Source organism: Entelurus aequoreus, linkage group LG19 (genome assembly GCF_033978785.1).
Source record: "Entelurus aequoreus isolate RoL-2023_Sb linkage group LG19, RoL_Eaeq_v1.1, whole genome shotgun sequence".
Taxonomy (NCBI): Eukaryota; Metazoa; Chordata; class Actinopteri; order Syngnathiformes; family Syngnathidae; genus Entelurus; species Entelurus aequoreus.
The window spans coordinates 46,257,704-46,277,333 of NC_084749.1; the positions used below are offsets into that span (position 1 = coordinate 46,257,704).

The window sequence follows — 19,630 nt, forward strand, 5'->3', positions numbered from 1 at the left end:
GCTGTCAATAATAATAATAATAGATTTTATCTGTAAAAAGCACTTTACATTGAGTAAACACTCAAAGTGCTACAGTCTATTAAAAAAATAAAATAAAAAGATAATAAAAAAAACTAGAACAGCCAAATAGCTAAAACTAGTATGCATATATCTAAAAAAAAAAGGCTTTAAAAAAAAAAGAAGGGTTGTTAAGCCTTTTTTTAAAAGCATCCACAGTCTGTGGTACCATCAGTTGGTCAGGGAGAGCGTTCCACAGACTGGGAGCAGAAAGTCAAGAGAAAATAACGTTTTGGGAGGAAAAAAAGTGAGTTAAAAAAAAACGGTAAGTATGATCAGAGCTGTAAGTAAATTGTTTTATGTTGAGTCTTACCTTGTTTTCTTAAGATGTAAATCAATTAAAACCTTAGAAAATAAAATTTGCTCAAAAGACTATTACGTGTACAGGAGGAAAAAGACGGCACAGACAGCAGGGACGTCGTTTTAACTCTAGGTTTATTTATTTATATATATATATATATACAGTATATATATATATATATTAGGGCTGCAACTAACGATTAATTTGATAATAGATTAATCTGTCGATTATTACTTCGATTAATCGATTAATAATCGGATAAAAGAGACAAACTACATTTCTATCCTTTCCAGTAATTTATTGAAAAAAAACAGCATACTGGCGCCATACTTATTTTGATTATTGTTTTTCAGCTGTTTGTACCATACTTATTTTGATTATTGTTTTTCAGCTGTTTGTACATGTTGCAGTTTATAAATAAAGGTTTATTTAAAACAAAAACAAAAAATATATATATATTTTTTAAAAAGCCTCTGCGCATGCGCATAGCATAGATCCAACGAATCGATGACTAAATTAATCGGCAACTACTTTTATAATCGATTTTAATCGATTTAATCGATTAGTTGTTGCAGCCCTAATATATATATATATATATATATATATATATATATATATATATATATATATATATATATATATATATATATATATATTGTTGCGTTGACCAGCATTCCTCCAATGGGGAATTCAAATTGCTAGTCTCTCCCAGATTCTTTTTATGGCAATACGCTGATGTTTATATTCAATCTCCAGGCAATAGTTGGTATTTTGTAGTTTATTCTCAAAGCTTAGAGGACAAACCTGAGACCAACCCAGCACCCAAGCGTTCCCTAGCCCGGTCCAGATCGGTCTAGCTCGGTCTCCCGGAGGTCCCGTGATCTTCCGTCTATCCCTCGCCCCCACTCGCTTTGTTTAGACTACTCCGAGTTATCTCTACTCTGACACATTCCAATCTAGAAGGCCAACACCTTACTATGAGACTCAAAAGAAGGAAGAATACTAGCTATTCTTTATATGACTATAGGAGTTTAGAAAGAAGTAACACTTAAATATGGATATGCTTCCAACAAGATATATATATATATATATATATATATATATATATATATATATATATATATATATATATATATATATATATATATATATATATATATATATATATATATATATATATATATGTATATGTATATGTATATGTATATATGTATATGTATATATATGTATGTTTATTTATGTATATAAATACGAAATGAAGATTGTAATTAATCCAAAATGTGTGTGTGTGTGACTGTGTGTGGGGATTAACTGAAGCGTGTTACTTGGAAGTGTTGAGCGAGAGGTGCGGAAGTCCGGGGGGGGGAGACAAGCTCGGAGGTCCGTGAGACAGGCAGGAAGTCGGGGGCAATAGCGAGGCGTCAAAAGTCTGTGTCCAGGCGGGATGTCGAGATCCAAGAGGCAGCCAGGGAGGCAGAGGGAATACGGGGAGACGAGACACACATCTCGTGACACGGGAACGGAGGTATGCCGAGATGAGATCGGGCCCAATGAAGCCGGTGGCGTTTCTGGGTGTTGTTGATAAATGGCTTTCGCTTTGCATAGTAGAGTTTGAACTTGCACTTACAGATGTAGCGACAAACTGTTAGTTACTGACAATGGTTTTCTGAAGTGCTCCTGAGCCCATGTGGTGATATCCTTTACACACTGATGTCGCTTTTTGATGCATGCATTTCAGGGATCGAAGGTCCGTAATATTATTACTTACGTGCAGTGATTTCTCCAGCTTCTCTGAACCTTTTGATGATATTACGGACCGTAGGTGGTGAAATCCCTAAATTCCTTGCAATAGCTGGTTGAGAAATGTTGTTCTTAAACAATTTGCTCAGGCATTTGTTGACAAAGTGGTGACCCTCGCCCCGTCCTTGTTTGTGAATGACTGAGCATTTCATGGAAGCTGCTTTTATACCCAATCATGGCACCCACCTGTTCCCAATTAGCCTGTTCACCTGTGGGATGTTCCAAATAAGTGTTTGATGAGCATTCCTCAACTTCCTCAGTCTTTTTTGCCACTTGTGCCAGGTTTTTTGAAACATGTTGCAGGCATCAAATGAGCTAATATTTGCAAAAAAATAACAAAGTTTTCCAGTTCGAACGTTAAGTATCTTGTCTTTGCAGTCTATTCAATTGAATACAAGTTGAAAAGGATTTGCAAATCGTTGTTTTCTGTTTTTATTTACCATTTGCACAACGTACCAACTTCACTGGTTTTGGGTGTTGTACATGGAATTATGCTGTGCCGGATGTAAAAATTCAGTCACACTTTTCTAGCGGATACATTTCTCACATTTAGCTCATGTCTCACATTTAACTCACATTTCTCATATTTAGCTCATTCTCATCACGTTTTAAGTTTAAATTGAACGTTGATTCTAAATGTTAAATCTAAACGTCATATGTAAATCTTAAATGCAAATTATATTAATATAAATATTATATGAGCCCTAAATGTAAATATACATCTAAATGTTGAATTTGAATGTAAATCTAAATGTTAAAGGGCGGGATTACTGCATAAAATACATTGGAAAGTTGGTGCCCACTAGGCATCTGTGTAAATGTTGCAAACAGCCTGTTAGAATAATTATGTATAAGTTGTCACACGACTCTTATGCTTAAAGGCCGTTGCTATAGTTATTATCAATGAAGTTGTACTTTTCTATCTGTGCAAAGGCACACAACTTGTAATCTTCCATTGCGAGTTGTCTCGTATCAGCAGTTTGTTTCCAGACCCTGCCTGCCGACAGCCAAAGACGGACATCGAGTACCTCAACGCAGATAAAACAGAGACTGGGCGAAATCACGAGCGTCAACACATTTCCATTCTGAATAATCACGTATTGTGTCTACTGGGGCTGCTTGCATTATCCCTCCCTTCAGAAGCAGCCTCAGTGATGTTAACTAGGGACCTTCCGAATAAATAGAGGAGCAAGTGAGACTGTACCTTAGAGCGTAGGGTGAAACTGTGACTGAGTGTGCAGCCCAATACGTCTCTCCTCATGAGCAAAATTCAACTCTGTCTGTGCTTGATTCTTTGCTTCTTGTCTCGTTTAATAGTTTGGAGTTTGAAATTCAACTCTGTCTCTGCTTGATTCCTTGCTTTTTGTCTCGTTTGATAGATAGTTTGGTGTTTGAACCTGACACAGCCCCTTTAAATCTAAATCTTAAACCTAAATGCTAAATCTAAATCTAGATTTAAATCCAAGTATGAGTGCTAAATGTTGAATATAAACCTAAATGATAAATCAAAATCTTAAATAAAATCCCCAAATCTAAATCTTAAATTGAAATGTTAAATGTAAAACTAAATCTAAATGTGAGCACTAAATCACAAGCGTCAGCACATTTCCGTTCTGAATAATCACGTATTGTGTCTACTGGGGCTGCTTGCATTACCCCTCCCTTCAGAAGCAGCCTCAGTGATGTTAACTAGGGAGCTCCCGAATAAATAGAGGAGCACATGAGACTGTACCTTAGAGCGTAGGGTGAAACTGTAACTGAGTGTACAGCCCAATACGTCTCTCCTCATGAGCAAAATTCAACTCTGTCTCTGCTTGATTCCTTGCTTCTTGTCTCGTTTAATAGTTTGGTGTTTGAACCTGACACAGCCCCTTTAAATCTAAATATTAAACTAAACCTAAATGCTAAATAAATCCAGATTCAAATCCAAGTATGAGCGCTAAATGTTAAATCTAAACCTAAATGATAAATCAAAATCTTAAATAAAAACCCCCAATCTAAATCTTAAATTTAAATGTTAAATGTAAATCTAAATGTGAGCGCTAAATCTCTCGCCGAGTGTAAAAGATGAATATTTATAGAAAATGCCAATTTTCCACCAATCCAAGGCCTCTCAGTCGCAAAAGTGCGCCTAAAAAATGTGAACTCAAAATTGCATTACTGTGTGTGTGTGTGTGTGTGTGTGTGCACACCTAAACTACTTTACAAGTTCAGCTCTTTGAATCAAGTCCACAGCAGATCCATAAACTACAAAAGTGCATTCAAATGCTGCTACATTTCCTTTGACTTTAGCTAATTTTGGCAGTGTGAATGGGGCGGACTCGGGCCGGTAATACTTTGTATTCACAAAAAAAAACTGCTCACTTACCTGTGAGCAAAACACAATTAACATTATTTGCTGCTTCTTCTGTTTGTAGTTCTATGAGGGCTCTTTCTACAAAGACTACAGACATGGCGATGGAGTGTACTGTTGGCCATCAGGCCACACATTCACTGGCAAATTTTACCTCAACTGGAGAGAAGGATACGGCCAACAGTTGTTTCCAGATGGATCCACATTCAAGGTAACCTAAATAATATTTATTGTACAGAGCGGGGGTCGGCAACCCGCGGCTGTAGAGCCGCATGCGGCTCTTTAGCGCCGCCCTAGTGGCTCTCTGGAGATTTTTCAAAAATGTATGAAGAATGGAAAAAGATGAGGGGAAAAAAAAACAATTTTTTTGTTTTAGTATGGTTTCTGTAGGAGGACAAACATGACACAAACCTCCGTAATTGTTATGAATCACACTGTTTATATTAAATATGCTTCACTGATTCAAGTATTTGGCGAGCGCCGTTTTGTCCTACTTATTTTGGCGGTCCTTGAACTCACCGTATAGTCTGTTTACATGCATAACTTTCTCCGACTTTCTAGGACGTGTTTTATGCCACTTCTTTTTCTGTCTCATTTTGTCCACCACACTTTTAACGTTGTACATGAGTGCACAAAGGTGAGTTTTGTTGATGTTATTGACTTGTGTGAAGTGCTAATCAGACATATTTGGTCACTGCATGACTGCAAGCTAATCAATGCTAACATGCTATTTAGGCTAGCTATATGTACATATTGCATCATTATGCCTCATTTGTAGCTATATTTGAGCTCATTTAGTTTCCTTTAAGTCCTCTTAATTAAATTTACATCTCATGACACATGTAATATGGCTTTTAATTTTTTGCGGCTCCAGACAGATTTGTTTTTGTTTTTTTGGTCCAATATGGCTCTTTCAACATTTTGGGTTGCCGACCCCTGGTATAGAGAGTGATGGGTTTGTAGTAATGAACAGCTCTCATTGCCAGGGTTTGTACCAAGCTGACCAGAGGTTCGGTCCAGGTGTGCTGAGTGTGTCGTCAGGACATCAGGATGTGGGTTTTTGGTATGGCAAACATCTGATACAACTCTGTCACACGGCACAAGACAGCTTCAGCCTGAAAGACTTTACCGAATATACTGACTTCTTGGAGGAAACTACCTCACATTGTCAAAGTCAGGTAAACTACTCATTATATAGAACAATTAGTCCAGTAAATTATCTATTGTATTTGCTACTGTGGTGGCATTAGAAACTTGTTTAGATATTGTTTGAACTGACGTGTGTCGCTACTGCTTCTTGGCAATCATTTGACATACCAATAATGCACCTGGACAAAACAATAGTATTCTTTGAACAGGAACACAAATGGATGCAAAGTGATCCCATCTGCATTGTTAGCGTCACTGCTATATAATGCACATAGCCATCTTCTTACCAGCATGATGTTTTATTGATTCGCTGAAAACAATGCTTCAGAGAACCTATTTTGATTGCAAAATACAGTCGTGGTCAAAAGTTTACATCCACTTGTAAAGGACATTATGTCATGGCTCCATTTTTGTTTAATCTGACCACAGAAGTTTCCTCCAGAAGGTCTTATCTTTGTCCATGTGATGTCAGATAAAACAAAAAATGGAGCTGTTTGGCCACAACACCCAGCAATATTTTTGGAGGAGAAAAGGTGAGGCCTTTAATCCCAGGATCATCATTCCTACCGTCAAGCATGGTGGTAGTATTATGCTCTGGGCCTGTTTTGCTGCCAATGGAACTGGTGCTTTACAGAGAGTAAATGGGACAATGAAAAAGGAGGATTACCTCCAAATTCTTCAGGACAAGCTAAAATCATCAGTCCAGATGTTGGCTCTCGGGCGCAGTTGGGTGTTCCAACAGGACGTCAGGCACATGAACAATAACAAGGATCTGATAGCTCAGTTAGAAGCTAATTTTATTACCATGTGGAGGGGGGCGTGGCCTGCGGGCTTGCCGCAGAACGAGGTGTGCAAGGACCGGCCTCGAAGAAAGCGACAGGTGAGTGGATGGCCCAGATGGGCCATGTTATCTAATCACCTGTTGCCTTCATTAGCAGCAGCTGGTATGAGATATGCTCAAGTTTCAAGTTTATTCACAATACCATAGAACACTTAGGAGCTGGAGTGGGAGCGAGAGCGAGATGGACGCAGAAGAACATTTGGCTGAAAAGCAAAACACTAGCACATTGTGATGGAAATAAAACAGTGTTGTGACCCTGATCCGGGCTCTCGTGACAGTGTTTGGTGGTCCGAGGAACCCACGGGAGGGCAACCTCCACAATTTGGCGGCCAACAAGCCAGACCACCTAAGGAGATGGAAGCCGACCCCCTGACGGCTTTGTTGAACATTCTCGCGGAGGTGACAGCGGCCAGCCATCGACAGCTGGAGGCGGTCCGCCAACAAGTGGCCCAGCAGAGCCAAATCCTGCAGGCGCTCGCGGACCGGGTGGGAGCGGCACCGCCAACATCACCGTCCGTCTCTCGCTCTCTCGCTCCAGCTCCAACAGCGTGTCTCATTCCGGCTGCTGCTAATAAAGGTGACAGGTGATTAGATAACAAGGTCCACCTGGGCCATCCACTCACCTCTCGCTGTCTTTAAAGCCTGTCCGGGCACACCCTCTTCCGCGGCAGGCCCGCAGGCCACGCCCCCCCTCCACAGTTGTTGTGTGGAACTGGAGTGGGAGCCAGAGAGAGACACAGAGGCAGAAAAACATTTGGCTGGAAAGCAAAAGACTGGCACTATTGTATGAAAATAAAACCGTGTTATACCCGGGCTCTCCTGGCAGGGTGTGGTGGTCTGCAGAACCCACTAGAGGGCAAACTCCACATACCTATTCTGTGTTTTATGTTGCACGATTGCACCAAGAAAAATTCCTAGTTTGGCAATAAAAACTATTCTGATTCTGATTCTGACAATGACCCCAAACACACGTCAAAAGTGGTAAAGGAACAGCTAAATCAGGCTAGAATGAAGGTTTTAGAATGACCTTATCAAAGTCCTGACTTAAACGTGTGGACAATGCTGAAGAAACAAGTCCATGTCAGAAAACCAACACATTTAGCTGAACTGCACCAATTTTGTCAAGAGGAGTGGTCAAAAATTCCAGCAGAAGCTTGTGGATGGCTACCAAAAGTGCCTTATTGCAGGTAAACTTGCCAAGGGACATGTAAGCAAATATTAACATTGCTGTATGTATACTTTTGACCCAGCACATTTGCTCACATTTTCAGTAGAGCCATAATAAATTCATAAAAGAAGCAAACTTCGTGAATGTTTTGTGTGACCAACAAGTATGTGCTCCAATCACTACATCACAAAAAAATAAGAGTTGTAGAAATGATTGGAAACTCAAGACAGCCATGACATGATGTTCTTTACAAGTGTATGTAAACTTTTTGACCACGACTGTAGGTGTTCAAAGTTCAATGTTGCCATTCAAGCTTGTCTATGTCCTTCATGTCCGCAGATAGAACCAGAAGAAGGCTGGCTGCTTCAAGACAAAGATGTTGCCCTCGCCCCGGGTATTGAGAGGTATTCTATAAATGGTGACCACCTACCATTGCCCCCAGGGCGCAGAAGAGAGTTTGACCAACATTTTTACGGAAAGCTGTGGGAGCCGGATGTTGACGAGTACCAAGGCTACAAACGAGACCCACATGCCGATCTGTCCACACGAGCCCGAATGCTGTTGCACATTCACAAACACAGGTCAGAAACATCTACATAAAAAACGTTGGGAAAGATTTGAAAAACAATATAGTAGTGTGTTGTAATTGTTATATTGTTTGTGTTTCTCTCAAGACAACAGGCTGAACATTTAGACTGGAATGTTTCAGCAATTCTTTCATTAGAAAGGGACCGTTTTGGACCGAAAGGAGCCTTGGAAGTGGCATCCGAGCTGTTGATCCAGCAGGCTACAAGAGGGGAACGACAGGCTGTTTTGAAGATTCTTACTGATGGCGTTATTCACCCTGACGTAGCAGACTTCCAGGGACACACTGCACTGATAGCTGCCACGGTAAACACACTGTGAACCTATTTTGTTTACTCATGTACAGGGGCGTCAAAGTAGAAGGATAAGTGAGGATGTTGGGGTGGGCTGGGCTTTTGTAAAGTTTGAAACAAATGTTATGAATACATTTAAATCATGAATGTTAATATAAAAGAAATATAACCGTAGAAGGTCAAAGGTTGCTTGAATCAAGGTGGAGGACAGAGTTAAACAACTTGCACTGAGCCTAGTCTATAAAATCCGCTACACCTCCCTGATACCGAAGTACATGTCAAACTACTTCCTTAACGTAAATGACCGCCATAACCACAACACCAGGGGGAGCTCCACTAACCACGTTAAACCCAGATTCCGAACTAACAAAGGTCTTAACTCATTCTCTTTCTATGCCACATCAATGTGGAATGCGCTCCCAACAGGTGTAAAAGAAAGGGCATCTCTATCCTCCTTCAAAACCGCAATAAAAGTTCACCTCCAGGCAGCTACACCCTAAACTAACACCCTCCCCGGATTGCTAATAATCAAATGTAAACAATCAAATGCAGATTCTTTTTCTTATGCCTTCTGATCTCTCTCTCTCTCTCTCTCTCTCTCTCTCTCTCTCTCTCTCTCTCTCTATGTCCACTACTTGATGTCCATATCCCCCCCCCCACCCCACCCTCCCTCCACACCCCTGATTGTAAATAATGTAAATAATTCAATGTGATTATCTTGTGTGATGACTGTATTATGATGATAGTATATATGATAGTATATATCTGTATCATGAATCAATTTAAGTGGACCCCGACTTAAACAAGTTGAAAAACTTATTCGGGTGTTACCATTTAGTGGTCAATTGTACGGAATATGTACTTCACTGTGCAACCTACTAATAAAAGTCTCAATCAATCAATCAATCAAATTAAGAACAAACAATCTACACCCACTATCAAAAGTGTGAAATTGTTTGTTCCGCCTGGATCGCGGATAACCTAGCTCGGAACACTTCACTCAACACGAACGTCATCAAAGCTCACCTTTAAGCGTTCACACACAGCACCAACATTTTGGCACAAAGATGAAGTAATGGAAGAAAAGGAACAACTAGAGATGTCCGATAATGGCTTTTTTGCCGATATCCCAATATTGTCCAACTCGTAATTACCGATTCCGATATCAACCGATACCGATATATACAGTCGTGGAATTCACACATTATTATGCCTAATTTTGTTGTGATGCCCCACTGGATGCATTAAACAATGTAACAAGGTTTTCCAAAATAAATCAACTCAAGTTATGGGAAAAAAAATGCCAACATGGCACTGCCATATTTATTATTGAAGTCACAAAGTGCATTATTTTTTTTAACATGCCTCAAAACAGCAGCTTGGAATTTGGGACATGCTCTCCCTGAGATAATCCTGATACCCACTACAACTATGGGAAATACTATACTTTGACTTCCACAGAGTGCATTGTTTTTATTAATTTTTTTAAAGGCCTACTGAAATGAATTTTTTTGATTTAAACGGGAATAGCAGATCCATTCTATGTGTCATACTTGATCATTTCGCGATATTGCCATATTTTTGCTGAAAGGATTTAGTAGAGAAAATAGACGATAAAGTTCGCAACTTTTGCTCGCTGATAAAAAAAAAGGTGCCCCTACCGGAAGTAGCGTGACGTCACAAGCGGTAGTGCTGCTCACAATTCCCCGTTGTTTACAATGGAGCGAGAGATATTAGGAGCGAGAAAGTGACGATTACCCCATTAATTTGAGCGAGGATGAAAGATTTGTGGATGAGGAACGTTAGAGTGATGGACTAGAATGCAGTTCAAGAGATATCTTTTTTTGCTCTGACCGTAACTTAGGTACAAGCTGGCTCATTGGATTCCACACTCTCTCCTTTTTCTATTGTGGATCACGGATTTGTATTTTAAACCACCTCGGATACTATATCCTCTTGAAAATGAGAGTCGAGAAGGCGAAATGGACATTCACAGTGACTTTTATCTCCACGACAATACATCGACGAAGCGCTTTAGCATGAGCTAACGCGATAGCATCTGTCTCAAATGCAGATAGAAACAAAATAAAAAATCCCTGACTGGAGGGATAGACAGAAGATCAACAATACTACTATCAGGAGACACCGAACCAAACACTGGACATGTAAATACACGGTAAATGTGTATTCGACACCTGTCGAAGCCTAGCAATGCTAATGCTAACGACGCTAACTTAACAACGGGACCTCGTCAGAGCTATGATAAAAACATTAGCGCTCCACCTACGCCAGCCAGCACTCCTCTGCTCATCAACACCCGTGCTCACCGGAGACGTAGGAAGTCAAGGTGAGTTCGCCGCTAGCGCGTCTGCTATCCAACAAAGTCCTCCTTGTTGTGTTGCTACAGCCAGCCGCTAATACACCGATCCCACCTACAACGTTCTTCTTTGCAGCCTCCATTGTTCATTAAACAAATTGCAAAAGATTCACCAACACAGATGTCCAGAATACTGTGGAATTTTGTCGAAGAAAACAGAGCTCTGTGTATTGTGTCCAAAAGGGTCCAAACACTTCCGTGGACCTCGCGACGTCACGCGCATACGTCATCCCCCAAAGGCGTTTTGAACCGGAAGTTCCCCGGGAAGTTTAAAATGTCACTTTATAAGTTAACCCGGCCGTATTGGCGTGTGTTGCAATGTTAAGATTTCATCATTGATATATAAACTATCAGACTGCGTGGTCGCTAGTAGTGGCTTTCAGTAGGCCTTTAAACAGGCCTCAAAACAACAGCTACAAAAACAATGAAGGCACACAGCTTCAGTCCAGAGTATACTAGAGTAATAAAGTAAACAATAACATAGTCCTCATTTAGTGCAAGACTGCCTGGTATACTGTATAACAGGAAATTATAAACTGGGCTCAATCTGCCCTGCTCTAATGTATTTGTATGAGTAACACAAATGTGCTGCAAGCTAGTGGTGAGTGCTTGAAGTGGCCTACCAGTCTGCCACAGCTTCTGAAATGCCGCGTTAAGACAGGCCACAACGTGGGCTTTCGCCCCCGGGGTGTTTTTTGTTGTATTTTTGGTTTTTCTCGGCGGAGTCTTTAAGCGACAACTGTGTGGTACTGCTTTTTTCCGGTGTTTGCTTTCCATCCATCTTCCACTTGTATTCATCGTGTATCTCCTTATGATTCTTGAAGAGGCGGGAGATCAAATTGCTCGTATTAAAGGAAGACGTCTCGGTTCCTCCTCGCTTAACCAACTTTTTGCAGTCATTGCAAATTGCCAGTTTTTTATGCGTCAGAGACACTTTAAAATAATCCCAAACCATACACATGATGTCGTTAGTCAGTCACAGAGCGAGCTCGCTTGTTAGCCACGGCTACAGCACCGGCAACAACACTGTTGTTGTTGTTATGCTGCGCTCGCGGCGGTTTGATGAGGTCATCAAGCGTCGCCACTAAACCTCTCATGCTGCAGTCGTCAACTCCTGTGTTGTGTGGGGGAGAGGAGAGAGGGAAGGGAAGGGCTGCTGACTGGGTTTATATCCGTGTTTTACCGGATATGTACCGCCCCGTACAACGGCGTTTTAAAAAGTCATTCATTTTACTTTTTGAAACCGATAATTTCCGATATCGCATTTTAAAGCATTTATTGGCCAATATTATCGGACATCTCTAGTAAAAACAAAATATTTTTGTGGCATTTTTGGTCAAAGTTATGTTTAAGTTTTGCAGCTCATTGCAAATAACTCTGGTCCATTCAAACATTCTGAACTAAAGTTGGAAACAAGGGCGTTATTATGTGTTAAAGACAGGGGGAGACTTAACCCCCTGGTGACTAATAATAATACAATCATAATGATACTGATGTATTATAAATATTATCCACTGTAACAGCTAATCTTTAAAAACTTGACAGGTTTAAAAGTAAATAATGACAGGTTATATCCCTCCATTTGCTACCGCTTGTTCCTTTTGGGGTCGCGGGGGGTGCTGGAGCCTATCTCAGCTGCATTCGGGAGGTAGGCGGGGTACACCCTGGACAAAACGCCACCTTATCACGTGGCCAACACAGATAGATGATTATTTAAATTCATATTGACTTTTTTATTTATTTATTTTTTTTTTTTTTTGTAGCAGCACGGTGGAAGAGAGGCTAGTGCGTCTGCCTCACAATACGAAGATCCTGGGTTCGATCCTGCGCTCAGGATCTTTCTGTGTGGTGTTTGCATGTTCTCCCCGTGACTGCGTGGGTTCCCTCCGGGTACTCCGGCTTCCTCCCACCTCCAAAGACATGCACCTGGGGATAGGTTGATTGGCAACACTAAATGGTCCCTAGTGTGTGAATGTTGTCTTATCTGTGTTGGCCCTGAGATGAGGTGGCGACTTGTCCAGGGTGTACCCCGCTTTCCTGCGATGAGGTGGCGACTTGTCCAGGGTGTACCCCGCTTTCCTGCGATGAGGTGGCGACTTGTCCAGGGTGTACCCCGCTCTCCTGCGATGAGGTGGCGACTTGTCCAGGGTGTACCCCGCTCTCCTGCGATGAGGTGGCGACTTGTCCAGGGTGTACCCCGCTTTCCTGCGATGAGGTGGCGACTTGTCCAGGGTGTACCCCGCTTTCCTGCGATGAGGTGGCGACTTGTCCAGGGTGTACCCCACTTTCCTGCGATGAGGTGGCGACTTGTCCAGGGTGTACCCCACTTTCCTGCAATGAGGTGGCGACTTGTCCAGGGTGTACCCCGCTCTCCTGCGATGAGGTGGCGACTTGTCCAGGGTGTACCCCGCTTTCCTGCGATGAGGTGGCGACTTGTCCAGGGTGTACCCCGCTCTCCTGCGATGAGGTGGCGACTTGTCCAGGGTGTACCCCGCTCTCCTGCGATGAGGTGGCGACTTGTCCAGGGTGTACCCCGCTCTCCTGCGATGAGGTGGCGACTTGTCCAGGGTGTACCCCGCTTTCCGCCCGATTGTAAGGCTGAAACGACGCGTCGACGTAGTCGACGTCATCGGTTACGTAAATACGTCGACGCCGTTTTTGTGCGTCGCATATTTCTTTCTTTTCTGTCTTAGTTTATTTCGAACATGAACACATTTACATCATAATACATCACCCAATTTCATATCATTTCATTTACATCATGCCCGAAAAGGAGTAGGAAGAAGCAAAGCTTATTTAATCCTACCCCTTTCCCACTTCAAAGCATTTACAATTATATAAAATCATTTACTGACCTTTTTATATAATAAAATAACATCTATGAATTAGTATATACAACAGTTTGTAATATGTAATTAATTAATTCAGTCATTATTAACATACTGAGATGAAGAATATTTTCAATAAGGTTGGAAGTTTTTCTCATAATTCTTCTTCTTTGTACTTTGTAAGCACTATTAATTTAAACGACCTCTTAAACTGGATCATGTCAGTACAATTTTTAACTTCTTTACTTAATCCATTCCATAATTTAATTCCACATACTGTTATGCTAAAAGTTTTAAGTGTTGTACGTGCATATAAATGTTTTAAATTATTTTTTCCTCTAAGGTTATATTTCTCCTCTTTAGTTGAGAAGAAATGTTGTACATTCTTTGGTAGCAGGTTATAGATTGCTTTGTACATCATTTACGTCACACTACCGTCATGGCGAAGCGCAAAGCAGACGATGCGAGCGAGGGGGAAAAATCACGCCAAAAGTCGTCAAAAGTGTGGAAGTATTTCAATACACAGCCTAATAATGTTGTTGTATGCACACTGTGTCGAGCGGAAATGGCCTATCATAGCAGCACAACGGCTATGAACGAACATTTGAAAAGAAAACCATCAACTAGTCAATCGTCCGCGTGAGCATACGTTGTCATCATTACACAAAAACATGAATGTGTCATTTGTATCTGCTAGGGGTGTAACGGTGCGTGTTTTGTATTGAACCGTTTCGGTACGGGGCTTTCGGTTTGGTACGGGGGTGTACCGAACGAGTTTCTAAGCTAAAGCTAACTTTAGCTGCTAAAGTCTTAACAAGCTGCTTCGCTCCTTCTGCCTCTGTCTCAGCATGCAGCATTGTCCCACCCACACAACCATCTGATTGGTACACACGAAGCATTATCAGCCAATCAGCAGTGCGTATTCAGAGCGTTGCCAGCCAATCAGCAGTGTGTATTCAGAGCGCATGTAGTCAGCGCTTCAGCGTGGAGCAGATAGGTGTTTAGCAGGTGAGCATCAGGCAGCGGACTCTCCCCAAATGATAATAAACACCTCCCAGTCAACTGCTAGTAACATCACTATGAGCCAGTTGACCTTCTAGAAACTTAAACTGCAGCTCAGCTCACTCGCAGTCCTGGCTTGAGGTGAAGGCTAATTACCTCTCAGTTCCAGCCACATCGACCCCTTCTGAGCGCCTATTTTCAGCTGCTGGGAATATTGTAAACATGAAAAGAACCAGAGCATGTAGACATGCTAACCTTTCTTCATTACAACTGTTAGTCACTCACTGGAATGAGTAGAATTGGTTATTGTGTACTGTGTTGGACTGGATGTTTATTTTGCACATTTTAAAAGCAATACTTAATGTTTACAGTGCTCCAGAATATTTAGATTGACACTTTTTTGTATTGGATGTTTATCTTTATTTTTGCACATTTGAGCAATTAAGCAATACTTTCACTTTTGTTGAAATGTTTACACTGTTGTTACAGAATATTTCGTTTTACACTTTTTTGTATTGGATGTTTATCTTTATTTTTGCACATTTTAAAGCAAAATAAGCAATACTTTTACTTTTGAAATGCTTATACTATTGCAGAATATTAAGATTTGCACTGGATGTTTACTTTTATATTTGCACATTAAAAAGCAAATAAGATACTTTTAATTTTGTTTAAGGTTAAAAGTTTTAAATGTTTACATTGTTACAGAATATTTAGTCATGTTGTTGTCAATGTTGACCGAGTGGCCATACTTCTTTTTTTTTTTGTAAATAAAAGCCATGCCTTTTGAAAAAACTGGCCTACATGTATTTTTTCATCTTCATTTTGAAAAAAAAAAAAATCGGTAAAAGGAAAAATAATCTATAGATTAATCGGAAAAAAATAATCTATAGATTAACCGATTAATCAAGAAAAATAATCTATAGATTAATCGATAGAAAAATAATCGTTAGCTGCAGCCTTACCCGATTGTAGCTGAGATAGGCTCCAGCATCCCCCGCGACCCCAAAAGGGATAAGTGGTAGAAAATGGATAAATGGATGGATGGTCTTTTTTGTAAAAATTAAATATTTTTAATAAAACTACATCAAATTGGTTCGAGGAGTTTATGTAAATATGTTATAGATATGTTAATACCATTTTTTACATGTTTTTAAAAATCTGGTTTTAACCAAATCCATGCAGTAATTAGTCATTTAGTTCATGTAAACTGTCAGGTTCAAACACTGATGACATCTATTAAACAAGACAAGAAGCAAATATTTAAACAGAGACAGAATTCGGGACGGCGTGGCGAAGTTGGTAGAGTGGCTGTGCCAGCAATCGGAGTGTTGCTGGTTACTGGGGTTCAATTCCCACCTTCTACCTTCCTAGTCACGTCCGTTGTGTCCTTGAGCAAGACACTTCACCCTTTGCCTCTGATGGCTGCTGGTTAGCGCCTTGCATGGCAGCTCCCGCCATCAGTGTGTGAATGTGTGTGTGAATGGGTAAATGTGGAAATACTGTCAAAGCGCTTTGAGTACCTTGAAGGTAGAAAAGCGCTATACAAGTATAACCCATTTATCATTTATTTATTTAATTCAATTTGAGGAGAAACGTCTGGTCTGTACTCTTTGACAGTCTCCAGCATGCTCTGGCGAAAGATTGTACGCCTCCACCTTTATTTGACTTTCCCTGACCGCATGGCAACAGCTGCTTCCAAAGGGACGTGGGTCGTAAACAGCGTTGCCTTTGGTTACAGAACAGTTCAAAAGAAAAGGTCGTAAACACTTCACAGAAAAGGTCGTAAAACAGTTCAAAGAAAGATTCGTAAAAGACTTTAAAAAAAAGCGGTGTGTGAAACTTGGGCAGATCCTGCCTTCTCTCTGCTTTGTAGTCATTGGGTTAAAACAATATCTTTCTGTTGAATACAATACATGAAAGAAAACAGAACACCTTCATGTTGCTTCCCCCCTACACAGTGGAGTTTTACAAGCCTTCTTGGTAGGTTCAAAGACATGTTTTTGCTTCTCGCTGGGAACTCATTGAAACACAAAGTTTTTGTGATAACTTAGATACAATTATTCTAACATTAAAATACTAAGTGTTTGTATGTATGGTGAGGCAAAGTTGAATTTAGGGTGGGATTGCGACCCCTCGGGAGTTTTGTGTACAGGGGCCCAGAATTTGATGCTACTAACCCGGGGGTCGGCAACCCGCGGCTCTAGAGCCGCATGCGGCTCTTTAGCGCCGCCCTAGTGGCTCTCTGGAGATTTTTCAAAAATGTATGAAGAATGGAAAAAGATGAGGGGAAAAAAAAACAATTTTTTTGTTTTAGTATGGTTTCTGTAGGAGGACAAACATGACACAAACCTCCGTAATTGTTATAAATCACACTGTTTATATTAAATATGCTTCACTGATTCAAGTATTTGGCGAGTGCCGTTTTGTCCTACTTATTTTGGCGGTCCTTGAACTCACCGTATAGTCTGTTTACATGCATAACTTTCTCCGACTTTCTAGGACGTGTTTTATGCCACTTCTTTTTCTGTCTCATTTTGTCCACCAGACTTTTAACGTTGTGCGTGAGTGCACAAAGGTGAGTTTTGTTGATGTTATTGACTTGTGTGAAGTGCTAATCAGACATATTTGGTCACTGCATGACTGCAAGCTAATCGATGCTAACATGCTATTTAGGCTAGCTATATGTACATATTGCATCATTATGCCTCATTTGTAGCTATATTTGAGCTAATTTAGTTTCCTCTAAGTCCTCTTAATTAAATTTACATCTCATGACACATGTAATATGGCTTTTAATTTTTTGCGGCTCCAGACAGATTTGTTTTTGTTTTTTTGGTCCAATATGGCTCTTTCAACATTTTGGGTTGCCGACCCCTGTACTAACCCATGAATGGTTATTTAAACCTGGATTGTTATTTGTTGTCATGTGCAGATGGACAAAGTTTGCCATGTTGTTTTTCAGGTGAACTGCCACAATGATGTAGTCCAGCTGTTGTTAGACATGGGTGCCGACATTGACAAGCTAAACAACGAGGGGATGTCGGCCTTAGCTGTATGTCACGTTCTCTACTACCCCATTCAGTCTCTTTGCACGCTTGCCGGACTTACACCCAAAGCTCAAGTAAGACTCTACCTTCTGGTGTTTTCTTTCAATCGAGTACGCTCGTAAACATTATGTTGTGCAGTATGCTAAAATCGTGGCCTGGTGTGTCTTATGTGCAGATTTCTTTGCCTGAAAGATTAACAGTTTAAAATCTTTATAAGATGTGTTATGTTATGCAACTATTTTGCTTTAATGGAGCAGCTTTTTAAGCCAATACAGTATGGGCCTGATTTATTGGGATCTACAGTCGTGGTCAAAAGTGTACATACACTTGTAAAGAACATCATGTCATGGCTGTCTTGAGTTTCCAATCATTTCTACAACTCTTATTTTTTTGGTGATGTAGTGATTGGAGCACATACTTGTTGGTCACAAAAAAACATTCATGAAGTTTGCTTCTTTTATGAATTTATTATGGCTCTACTGAAAATGGGTCAAAAGTATACATAAAGCAATGTTAATATTTGCTTACATGTCCCTTGGCAAGTTTACCTGCAATAAGGCGCTTTTGGTAGCCATCCACAAGCTTCTGCTTGAATTTTTGACCACAAAATTGGTGCAGTTCAGCTAAATGTGTTGGTTTTCTGACATGGACTTGTTTCTTCAGCATTGTCCACACGTTTAAGTCAGGACTTTGGGAAGGCCATTCTCAAACCTTCATTCTAGCCTGATTTAGCCATTCCTTTACCACTTTTGACATGTGTTTGTGGTCATTGTCCTGTTGGAACACCCAACTGCGCCCAAGACCCAACCTCCGGGCTGACGATTTTAGCTTGTCCTGAGGAATTTGGAGGTAATCCTCCTTTTTCATTGTCCCATTTACTCTCTGTAATAATAATAATAATAATACCTGGGATTTATATAGCGCTTTTCTAAGTACCCAAAGTCGCTTTACATGTTAAAAACCCATCATTCATTCACACCTGGTGGTGGTAAGCTACTTTCGTAGCCACAGCTGCCCTGGGGTAGACTGACGGAAGCGTGGCTGCCAATTTGCGCCTACGGCCCCTCCGACCACCACCTATCATTCATTCATCATTCATTCACCGGTGTGAGCGGCACCGGGGGCAAGGGTGAAGTGTCCTGCCCAAGGACACAACGGCATGGTAAGAGGCGGGGAGCGAACCTGCAACCCTCAGGTTTCTGACACGGGCGCTCTACCCACTACGCCATGCCGCCCCATAAAGTAAAGCACCAGTTCCATTGGCAGCAAAACAGGCCCAGAGCATAATACTATCACCACCATGCTTGACGGTAGGCCTGGTGTTCCTGGGATTAAAGGCCTCACCTTTTCTCCTCCAAACATATTGCTGGGTATTGTGGCCAAACAGCTCCATTTTTGTTTCATCTGACCACAGAACTTTCCTCCAGAAGGTCTTATCTTTGTCCATGTGATGTCAGATAAAACAAAAATCAAGCTGTTTGGCCACAATACCCAGCAGTATGTATACTTTTAAACACTGTGGACATTCTAAAACCTTCATTCTAGCCTGATTTAGCCATTCCTTTACCACTTTTGACGTGTGTTTGGGCTCATTGTCCTGTTGGAACACCCAACTGCGCCCAAGACCCAACCTCCGGGCTGATGATTTTAGGTTGTCCTGAAGAATTTGGAGGTTTTTTGATTGATTTAAACTTTTTATTAGTAGATTGCACAGTACATATTCCGTACAATTAACCACTAAATGGTAACACCCGAATAAGTTTTTCAACTTGTTTAAGTCGGGGTCCACTTAAATTGATTCATGATACAGATATATACTATCATAA

General features: G+C 40.9%; 1 protein-coding gene across 1 annotated transcript in view; it reads left to right on the top strand.

Moving 5' to 3' along the window:
• Positions 1–19,630, top strand: part of LOC133634975 (ankyrin repeat and MYND domain-containing protein 1-like) — a 44,160-nt gene that overhangs the window by 452 nt on the left and 24,078 nt on the right. The window contains exons 2-6 of the mRNA XM_062027635.1: positions 4,576–4,722; positions 5,498–5,689; positions 8,009–8,250; positions 8,344–8,560; positions 17,720–17,878. Coding sequence (XP_061883619.1) covers positions 4,576–4,722; positions 5,498–5,689; positions 8,009–8,250; positions 8,344–8,560; positions 17,720–17,878 — 957 coding nt within the window. The remainder of the gene's footprint in view (positions 1–4,575; positions 4,723–5,497; positions 5,690–8,008; positions 8,251–8,343; positions 8,561–17,719; positions 17,879–19,630) is intronic.